Raw genomic sequence first — 11,728 nt, 5'->3', positions numbered from 1 at the left:
ACTGGTTATATGATATATAAATTTTTTTAAAAGAGATAAGATTGTGGGGGTTCAGTGTAGGTCACTTCACAGAGTAACACTTCACATCTCATTTAGAAGGAGACATACATTTATTGCAAGCTTGAACTTTAGAGCAAACCATTTTTTTTTAAATTGCATAATGTTAAGAATTAGGTAGCTGGTAAAGCTAAATGGGTATTAGAACTGCTTTTCAAAATTGAAGGAACACACCAATTTGGATGGCATGACCAATAGACAAATTTCCATTTTGTCACGTATGGATAACTTAAAACAATTCCTAACACAACTGGCATACATGTACAAAATTCAAGCAAACACACAACTGAAATATATGGTAATCTCGAAAGCTAGAAACATCAGGGATACCACTTTAACTATCAGAGTTTAGCTGCCGGCCACTGGTGCAGACCCAAGGAGAGGGAAATCAGTGCTGCCGTGTTCAACTGCTGTCAGCTCCATTAAACAGCCCGTTAAAGGAGCCGACAGAAGTTTTATTTAAAATCCCACGACCTCGGGGTCTGGACCCAAGATGGCTGTGCCCAAGATTGGAAGCAGCCACGAGGGGCTGTAGAATCCAGGGAAGCTGAGGACTAGTGCAGGGCACCAGAAAACAGGGAAACTGCAGCCTGTCTGAGAAGGAGAAGCAGAAGAGACAACCCACAGGATGGTGACCACAGCTGTGGACCAGTGGGGGGGTTATGCAGCTGAAGGACCCAAACAGGCAGAGGGCTGTTGTTGACTCAAGGCAAGGAATCCACAGAGGCTGCGGACTGCTGGATACTGCTGTCAAGAGGCTCGCACCAGGCTGCAGACTGCTGGAGACTGGCTTGAAATTGGCTGAAGGGGTACCAGGTATCAGAACAGGGATATGAGAGTATAGAGGACGTTGAAGGTTTCCAAATGGTATTGGAGGCTTGAGTCTGAGCTCGGATTGCTGATGGTTTAGACTGGACTCTGTGTAGCTGCGGAAGCGCTGAAGGTGAAACCACAGACACTTGGTGACTCTGTGGGGGGGGGGGGGGGGGGGGGGAATGGGACTCCCTTTTTCTGACTGTAAGAGGCGCTTCAGACAATTTCTACTGATGACAAATCAGTCTGCCTTACAGCAGACAAAAGCAATTACGTGTAATATAATTACACTTTTTAATTACTTGGCAATAAATTAAATTTTGAATGGCTCAAATCAAAGGCAATGTGCAACAAACAAGTTATTTATTTTAATGTTCACAAAATATTTAATGCTTTTGTTTTAAAAAATCCAACATAAACCAATTATCCGTAGAAATAATTGTATACAACGCTTTGACCAGTTTATAAATAAAGTTCAATTTGGACATTTTATTTTTTTTGCATATATAAAAAATTTAACTATACTGTTACTGGTTATATGATATATAAATTTTTTTAAGAGATAAGATTGTGGGGGTTCAGTGTAGGTCACTTCACAGAGTAACACTTCACATCTCATTTAAAATGCAAGAGCTTTGCTGAAGTTGGACATTCAGGCACCAGTGATTTTGCAAAGACAATGGAAATGCTTTGGGTAAGAATTATTAAAGTAGGTTCAAATGGAAAAATCTAGGCTCAAATGATGATAAAGATCGTTCAAGGACTGGGTTTGGAGCCTTGGGAGGGATTTTGGTTTAGGCAAGCAGAGAGAGGAGAGAGATCAGTTCTACAGTGGCAATTGAGGTTGCAGCATGGCAAGCTGGCAGGCCTTTTGAAGATGGATTGTGAGTTCAGCCTGTTGAAAACCCTTGTGGTCCTTACAAGAGGAAATGGCTGGCTTGAGTATTTCTCCTGAAATAAGGGAAACAAGGGGAACTCTGTGATGACCTAGAAGAAGAGGTTATCATTTGGAAAACCCATGATGGGCCAAGTTTCTTCAACAAGAAACTGAAGTGACTGATCAGTGGAAATCAATTTGTGTGTGTCCAACGAGCATCAAATATCTCTCTGAAACCATCAAGAACCTTTCTGAGAGGTAACCATTTACCTGGTGAAAATTTATAAACGTTACATTCTGTGCACAGTAGAAAAATTGCCTGATACCAATGAACTTGGAGAAGTGAGGTGAATAACTGGACTATTAAAACAAAGAACTTTCCTGAACATATACACATTAAATACACTTGCATTTAGAATTAGAAGCAGGTTAAGTTAATAGTAATAAGTTAAAGTTTGATCCTGTTTTATGTTTAAAGAAAATTTAAAGCAATTTCTGTTTAAGTAACCATTTGTCTTGGTAAATTTCTATTGCTGCTGGGTTTTGAGGTTCTCTGGGCTTGTAACAGTACTCTGTAGTTAAACTGCCAGAAGCAGCTCATAGTTAACCTGCTGAGAAGTAGCTTGGCTCGTTCATTGGATGGTTTTGCCTTTAAACCACAAATATCTTCAGTCTGTCCATGTAGAAAATTATGATAAAGGTGTTTTTATTACCTATGTGTATGCTCTGCCCTCAGCTAGAACATGAAGTCTGAGAGTTCAAAAGGCAGATACACCAACAGCTGGGACATGGCATTGAGTTTGTTTATTTTGTCATTGACACCTCCATCTGCTCAAGGATTTCTGTTGCATCAGTGTGGAGGCTAAAAGGGATCAGCACTATGCACTAGCAGTGCAATCCGTCTACAAGGGATCAATGCCTCGACCCGTGAAGGAGATGGTTCGAGGAGAGATGCTGCCTAGTGGCGGGATTGTGCAGCCTGACCACCACAATGGGAAAGGGATAACAAGACTTACCTACTTGCCTTGGGTTGATCTTGGAGCTCCTGTTCTTCCTCCAAGATGCCGAGCAGCAACATTTAAAAAATAAATAAATAATCGCCAACCTGGTCAGCTTGCTGTCCTGATAACTTGGTTATGACCTGATGAAGTCTGGCTTTGAACTCTCACCAGACTTCACAAGTTATTTTGAACCATTCCAAAGAGTTCTGTATCCAATACTCTGAATTTTGGCCATTTATTCAGACAAGTGGAGGAAGCATTTCGCAACCTTCCATTAAAAGCTGAGATAGTATTATTAATTTATTTAGTTTTGGTAGAAATTACATCTTTTCCATCAATTTCCCTTGATATCATAAAATGCACTTGATTCATCACCTATTAAGGGAAGAAGAGATCAATGTTTTCATCTCTCTAAAACATAACCAAGTTTTCTTTTGGCAAATCCATTCTCCACTCCAATCTCTATCTTTTTTTTGTTTCCTTGGTAGGTGGAATAAAATATTCACGACTCCAGCTGTGCTCAACCCAGGCATTGTTTAACTAGAGCATTTCTTTTCATTGAATAAGAAATAAAGGACCGAAACAGGTCCCTTGACTTAAATTGCCCATGCCAACCTCAGTGCTTAACTGAACATGCCCCATTTGCTTTATATTTGGTCCATATCCATATAAACGTTTCCTATTCATTTACTGATCCAAATGTCTCCTGCCTCCACCACTTCCTTTGGCAGCTTGTCCCACATACCCATCATTTGTGTGTAAAAGTTGTCCCTCCGGTCCTCTAAATCTTTCCTGAAAATTATATACAGTAAAATCCCCCAGCTATCTGACATTCAATTAACCGGAAACTCAAACAGCAAGCAAAAAAAACAAATAAATATATGTTTAGAAATAAATAAAGTTTTAAATAAAAGTTTAATATGTAAAAGTAAATTTTCTCCGAAGCAACAGATAACCCCTTGAGAGAAAACATTCAGCCAGTGAAGTGGCCTGGTCATGCCCGCCAACAGCAGCTGTTTGAATAAAGTTTCAATAAAGCTGTGCTTGAACAAAATGGCAGCACACAGGATGAAGAGTTGGCCGGTGCTGATCGCCACTGGGGCAACTCTCATAAAATGTCTCCCTATCCCTGCCTGGTAAGAGTCTACCTTTATACGTATTACAGGTAGACAATCCTTTATCCAGAACCCTTTCTGATTTTTCCGGATTTCAGAAAGCCAGATTTAAGCCCACCCGAAATGTGCTGCCATATCCACCCCCACCCCCTTCCAGTTGCGCTCCCAGTCTCTTGCCCGCCTGACTCGCGCTGCCGTTGCTCTCAGCACTTGCCAAATTTTGGAGCTTTCCGGATTTTAGATGTCCGGATAAAGGATTGGGTACCTGTATTAAGTATGTTAGTTCAGCCCTTATCTATAAACATTTTGCTGGGGGGGGGGGGGGTAATTATGATTGCAGCATGGCTAGGATAGCGACTATTGCAACGCTGTTTCAACACTCGTGAAAAAGGTGCATCGCTTGGGCCTAAGACACCGGCGTGGAAGTGAGTCGGGGTTTGCTGCAGGCATAACTGGGAGAATGGTGTGGAGGCAAGTTGGGTTATGCTGAGGGCCTGGCCAGGACACCAGGATGAAGAACCAGTTGATGCTCTCGCCGCTGGGGCAACCTTCCCAAAGTGTCTCCCTATCTTTATCAGTATTAGCTATATTAGTAAGGTTTTATCTGTAAACTTTGGGGTGGGGGGTGGGGGAAGTAATTATGACTATGGCATGGTTAACGCAGCGGTTAGTGGAACACTGTTACAGGACACCAGCGACTGGGTTTGAATTAATTTTTTTTAAGTTACTGTAATTATTTGATTAAAGTGAACGTTACATAATTAAAGACAATACATTTTTTCAAATTACTTGCTATTTTGTACTATCTTTTAAATGGTGTATTCTTAATTCAGGTCTATTAGTTCGCATTGGAAGACTGAGTCTCAGTTAACTCAAAAATTCACATTTTCACCATCCCCGATCCACACAGGTGCCAAATAATGGGGATATTACTGTAGTCACATATTCTGGGAGAAAGACTGACCTTATCTATGACTGTCATGACTTTAGAAGGTCATCACCCCAGCCTTCAATCCAGGGAAAACAGTCCCAGTCTATTTAGTCTCTCTTTACAACTCAAACCCTTCAGTCCTAGCAACATCCTGGTGAATTATTTCAATAGATATTATTTCCAGAGACATGAAGACTAACATTATATCGTCTTCCTGATTTTGTACTGCAGCTTGACATTTTTATCATTTACATGTATTCCAAAGGCTTTGGTTACTAGATTACCAGTAACTTAAAAGTTTTCCTCTCATTTTTCGATGCATTAGATTCCAACCTACAGGATCAATCCCCAAATGAAAGATCATGATAAGGGCATCTGTAGCTTCTTTACACCAAGAAATCTTTGATGGGGAACTGGTCCTGTGAATTTGTCCATGTATAGTGAATGCCTCTTCACCTCCTCCTTGTCCATCACTGTTATATTGCCCTCATTTTATTATAAAATACTCAAACTTTATTATAAAATATTCAGACTTCATTATTAATTTTCTCAGGACATTCATCATTTTCCTCTTCTACAGTAAGTACCGCTATAAAAATCAATCACATCTGCCATTTCTTAATTATATTCCATTTAGAATCTTTTCAAATGTGAAATGCACATTCATTTGCTTCCATACCAATTCCTTTGCAACTTGCCCATTTACCAGGATGTGTGTTATTCTTTGCCTTTGGAGTCTCGCTAATCTGGCCGTGCACTCAGCTCCACCTACTTGTCTTTCCCTCGTAACCCTCAATTTCCCCAAAATCTGTCTTGAACATGTTCAATGAGGTAGCTTCTCTGCTTCCTTGGGCAGAGAATTCCATAGATTTGCTACTGTCTTGGAAAAGCAGTTTCTCATTTCCTAAATCTACCATCCCTGCCCCCTTCCCCAACTTTGAAGCTTGATCCTTTCGTTCTAGTCTCACTTGCCAATGAAAGCAACTTTTCTGCTTCTATCTTGTTAATCCCCTTTCACCATGCAGTACTCCAAGTGAGGCCTCACCAATACCCTGTACAGATGCAGCAGAAACTACTTGCTCTTAAATGTAATTCCTCTACCCATTTACATTAGACCCTAAGATGGAAGGAACAGAAACGAGCCATTCGGCTCATCGAATCTGCTCTGTCATTTGAATCATTTGGCATGTTAGATGCGTCTTCAACCATGAAGACAAACAAAACAAGGTCAAGGCCATTTCCACATTACCCAATATTAATTTCCCATTCTCATCTTTCACATGTCCTATGTTCACTTTAGCCACACTTTTCAGATTTATATAGTAATAAAAACTTAACTGTCTTTGCTTTTTTGATTGCTTGCTTGCCACTTTTTAATATTCTCCGTATCTTCCAGTTTCCTCTTGGCTACTTAGCAGGCACGGACTTTTAGTTTGATAATAACTAAGGGATTAAAGGAACTCCAAGGTTCTCCCTACCTTTACTGATCTTGCTTTTAACAGAAATATATTTTTGTTCAGCACTGTGACAAATCTCTTTGAAAGTCTTCCACTGCTCCTTTACTGTCCCACTTCATTCACGTTCTATGCTAGCAAAGTCCTCCCTCATCTCAATGCAATTTTTTTAAAAGCATAATTCTAGATTCTAGTTTTGGTTCATAATTCCAGGATCAAATTTGGGCAACTTTCATTTGAAGAAGAAGATCAATCATACCGTGATCATTCCGAGAGGATGCCCAACTGGAAGATCATGAATTTTATCTGTCGCACTGGAAAGGACCAAATCTTCAGCCATGCGTGGAAACCTCAAGAGTAACAAGGCTCCTGTCCTTTGAGATACAAACTGGCTTTGCATCACATTTTGTTCAATTCTTCCTATTTTTAATTTTACATCTATCACTTCCACATGTTTCAATAGACTTTAAAAACTGCTCAAAATAAAGCCAAGGCAGCTCTCCTCTGGGTGATAACAATCTAATAGTCTATTCCATTCAGAATGTATTAATAAAAGGCATCATTGCAATGCATCCTTAATAATTTACAGGAACAACCACGTTAACCTCGACAAATGTTGTTCAATGTATTGTACAATACGGCTGCAGTTCAAAGCCTCAATAAAGGAAACAACATAAAATTTCTGAGCAAGCCAAATACCAAGGAGAAAAAAAATGTTGGACTAGAAATGTTCATCTTTGCAATGCCTTAAGAAGTCTTTGCCAGTTTACTAAACAAAAACAAAACCCCTGCTCTCTGTCAAGCAGCACCTCGAAATACAACGTGCAAGAATATGTGAAGTTTGAGCTGAAAAATCCATACAGAACTACCAGCTAATTGTGCTGGTTAGCTTGCTCCAAACAAACATTGTCTGAATACTGCAATGGAGAAGGAAACTCTGGGGGAAAAGGTATCCACTCAGAGTCCTGGGCACTGTGCAAGTGTCCTGAGCTGAGAGACTGGACTCACTTTGCTTCTGGATCAGTAATATCTGCCTCATTACTATAGGATAACAGACTTGCTTTTGTGACTACGCCCACTTTTTTAATAGAACCAATTACTGATTCCTTTATACTGCTCTTTTAGGAATGTAATTTAAAAAAAAACTCCTTTCAAATATTTATCAATTTTCTTTCACAATATTCCATCTCTCTGACACCAGCAGTACTCAACTGCTTCCATTACACTCAATTTACTCTATTAAATAATCAACAATGAACATTTCATGGGCCATGTTAAAAAATGTTCCACTGGTTACTACTGGAAACATTCTTTTCAGTTAAAATAAACAAAAATGAATACTCTCAACAATCTCTGCTTTAACACACATTTGCCCAACCTTCACACAACTGAACTCCCTAATACCATTTATTAAATCTTCAATGCATTCACTTAATCCTTTCTAAAGCAGTGGTTCTCAACCTTTTTCTTTCCACTCACATACCACTTTACCACCCTATGTCATAGATGCTCTGTGATTAGTAAGGGATTGCTTAAGGTGGTATGTGGGTGGAACAAAATAGTTTGAAAACTACTGTTTTAATTGTACCTAATTGACTCGTTATGTGCATGGTTTGATAACTCCAAAGGAAATAGGCCAATGACAATTTTTCTCAAACAAAACATTTCAGTAATGATTGGGACTTGAGCAGTGATTCTCAACCTTCCCTTCCCACCCACATACCACCTTAAGCAATCCCTTATTAATCAGAGATTATCAGTAGTATGTGAGTGGAAAAAGGTTGAGAACCACTGTTCTAAAACATAGTATTGAGAACTGAACACAATATGTACCTGTAGCTTAACTAGCAATTTAAAGACTTATTAAAAAAAGTTAACATTTGCCAGAGACAAAGTTAAAAGATTAACGGTGAGCTACGTGTGGTGGGAGTTCATTAAGTTCCAAAGACAGATTAATGTCTTGAATCTTCAATGATACTTCTTTCTACCAAGTCACTGTACATTCACCTGAATTGTCTTCATTATTTTCCCATGTTTGTCTTGGCATGATCTTGTTTTTGTATTCAATGCTCCAAATAAAACCATGTTCCATTAACATTTTCATTAAAAATAAACTAAATTTCTCAGTCACCCTCAAAATATTAGATCAGTTGCATTATCAAGCCAAATTTGGAAAGACATACCTGAAGGATTGCCAGTGCATTTTGCTGCCTGCCAGTAAAGAGACTTAACTGCACCCGAAAAAGAAGAGATTGAAGCAGCTGAAAAGATAGAATTTCTGATTTTTCTGAGCTTTCTATAGTTTCCACAAGAAATTGCACAAGTCGACTGCAAACATAGTCTTTCCCATCAAACGAGTTCTCAAGCATTAAATACTGCAAGCAAAGAAAACAAAAATTAAACTTCCAAAAGGAAGACACACATCAAGTGCTTCATAATTATTAAAGAATTGTAGAAACCATGCCAGTGACAGGCAGGGTTATTTTCAAGCACACTAGTAAAATTATGAAAATATTGGTTGACTATTAAATACAGTAACAAACTTCCTCAAATTTGTAACATTCATGGAATAATGTACAAACATCAGTATAATCAGGAGGCAAATTTAACCCTCAGCCGATAACTCAGCATTCTGTTGAAACTACAAAACAGCTTCAGACTTGGAAATGAGCTAAGCATGCCACTTAACAAGCCAAACTGACACTTTTCAAATACATTTTTGAGATATACTTTTACAATTACTAATGAAACTTCATCTCTCGCCTCGAATGTGCAACATTTCTATGGATTTTGTACTTACAGTCCACCAGACTCCATGTGTAGAAGCATATTGTACTGCTGTCTCACACATTTCCTGCACTTCTTCCTTTGTACCACGCCTTGAAAACAAGTTAAGATAATGGCACCATATTTCAGGATTTGCTCTGTTAATCTCAAGTGCTCGAGCCAAAGCATTCAACGCAGCATCTAAACATTCCGCAGGAGTCCTGGAAAGAAACGTCAAATCATGAGGCAAAGCACCTAATATGAAAGTCACAAATATAAATTGTATCAAGTACAATAATGCAGCAACAAGCCCTATAATTATTTACTGTACTTGTATAGCTACAGCAAGAATTAATTTTGTCGCATTTGTAGATTTTATCTCGGTGAAAATGAACTCTCATTTCACAATGAAGGCATGTTGATTTTCATCAATAGAAAATACAGCAGTCAAAGGATATTTCAGGAACAGAATTGCAGAGGTTTGAGTGAGGTAGGTGCAGGAAGATTTTTTTTGCACTGTGTAGAGGCAAAACAAACTTTCTGAGAAGGACATCAGTGCCACCTACCGACAAAACAAACTTTCTGAAAAGGACATCAGTGCCACCTACCGACAAAACAAACTTTCTGAGAAGGACATCAGTGCCACCTACCGACAAAACAAACTTTCTGAGAAGGACATCAGTGCCACCTACCAACAAAACAAACTTTCTGAGAAGGACATCAGTGCCACCTACCGACAAAACAAACTTTCTGAGAAGGACATCAGTGCCACCTACCGACAAAACAAACTTTCTGAGAAGGACATCAGTGCCACCTACCGACAAAACAAACTTTCTGAGAAAGACATCAGTGCCACCTACCGACAAAACAAACTTTCTGAGAAGGACATCAGTGCCACCTACCGGCAAAACAAACTTTCTGAGAAGGACATCAGTGCCACCTACCGGCAAAACAAACTTTCTGAGAAGGACATCAGTGCCACCTACCGACAAAACAAACTTTCTGAGAAGGACATCAGTGCCACCTACCGACAAAACAAACTTTCTGAGAAGGACATCAGTGCCACCTACCGACAAAACAAACTTTCTGAGAAGGACATCAGTGCCACCTACCGACAAAACAAACTTTCTGAGAAGGACATCAGTGCCACCTACCGGCAAAACAAACTTTCTGAGAAGGACATCAGTGCCACCTACCGACAAAACAAACTTTCTGAGAAGGACATCAGTGCCACCTACCGACAAAACAAACTTTCTGAGAAGGACATCAGTGCCACCTACCGACAAAACAAACTTTCTGAGAAGGACATCAGTGCCACCTACCGGCAAAACAAACTTTCTGAGAAGGACATCAGTGCCACCTACCGACAAAACAAACTTTCTGAGAAGGACATCAGTGCCACCTACCGACAAAACAAACTTTCTGAGAAGGACATCAGTGCCACCTACCGACAAAACAAACTTTCTGAGAAGGACATCAGTGCCACCTACCGACAAAACAAACTTTCTGAGAAGGACATCAGTGCCACCTACCGGCAAAACAAACTTTCTGAGAAGGACATCAGTGCCACCTACCGACAAAACAAACTTTCTGAGAAGGACATCAGTGCCACCTACCGACAAAACAAACTTTCTGAGAAGGACATCAGTGCCACCTACCGACAAAACAAACTTTCTGAGAAGGACATCAGTGCCACCTACCGACAAAACAAACTTTCTGAGAAGGACATCAGTGCCACCTACCGACAAAACAAACTTTCTGAGAAGGACATCAGTGCCACCTACCGGCAAAACAAACTTTCTGAGAAGGACATCAGTGCCACCTACCGACAAAACAAACTTTCTGAGAAGGACATCAGTGCCACCTACCGACAAAACAAACTTTCTGAGAAGGACATCAGTGCCACCTACCGACAAAACAAACTTTCTGAGAAAGACATCAGTGCCACCTACCGACAAAACAAACTTTCTGAGAAGGACATCAGTGCCACCTACCGGCAAAACAAACTTTCTGAGAAGGACATCAGTGCCACCTACCGGCAAAACAAACTTTCTGAGAAGGACATCAGTGCCACCTACCGACAAAACAAACTTTCTGAGAAAGACATCAGTGCCACCTACCGACAAAACAAACTTTCTGAGAAGGACATCAGTGCCACCTACCGACAAAACAAACTTTCTGAGAAGGACATCAGTGCCACCTACCGGCAAAACAAACTTTCTGAGAAAGACATCAGTGCCACCTACCGACAAAACAAACTTTCTGAGAAGGACATCAGTGCCACCTACCGACAAAACAAACTTTCTGAGAAGGACATCAGTGCCACCTACCGACAAAACCAACTTTCTGAGAAGGACATCAGTGCCACCTACCGACAAAACAAACTTTCTGAGAAGGACATCAGTGCCACCTACCGACAAAACAGCACAACATGTTTCAATGAAAATTATAAAAGAAATCATCTCGTGAGTTGGCACCACTGTTTGGATCCTGTGCTATCTAGAAGTAGTTTGTACACTCTCCACTGTTCCAAAAAACAGGTCAACTGGGAGTAAATGGGCTCATGGGCCAAAAGGGCCTATTGTCGTGCTGTATGTCTAAATTTAACTTTTTTTCCCCCAAATTTAAAAATAAAAAAAGCATTTTAATTCGGTTATAGATTTTGAAGTGCAGATAACAAGGTAATGCTGAAGACTGTGCATTATCTAAGAACT

At 39.9% G+C, this 11,728-nt stretch overlaps 1 protein-coding gene across 4 annotated transcripts in view; it reads right to left on the bottom strand.

Annotated features, from left to right (window-relative positions):
- Positions 1–11,728, bottom strand: part of LOC138746150 (zinc finger C3H1 domain-containing protein-like) — a 79,152-nt gene that overhangs the window by 17,658 nt on the left and 49,766 nt on the right. For all 4 annotated transcript variants that reach the window (XR_011346728.1, XR_011346727.1, XM_069904060.1 and 1 more), the window contains exons 22-23: positions 9,049–9,235; positions 8,432–8,623 (exon numbers count right to left, since the gene is read on the bottom strand). Coding sequence is in view for 2 of the 4 variants with exons in the window: in XM_069904060.1 (XP_069760161.1) it covers positions 8,432–8,623; positions 9,049–9,235 (379 nt within the window). In the remaining 2 variants the exon portion in view is untranslated. The remainder of the gene's footprint in view (positions 1–8,431; positions 8,624–9,048; positions 9,236–11,728) is intronic.

This window comes from Narcine bancroftii, chromosome 11, assembly GCF_036971445.1.
Source record: "Narcine bancroftii isolate sNarBan1 chromosome 11, sNarBan1.hap1, whole genome shotgun sequence".
NCBI classification, from domain to species: Eukaryota; Metazoa; Chordata; class Chondrichthyes; order Torpediniformes; family Narcinidae; genus Narcine; species Narcine bancroftii.
This window is presented reverse-complemented; position numbering and strand designations above follow the sequence as displayed.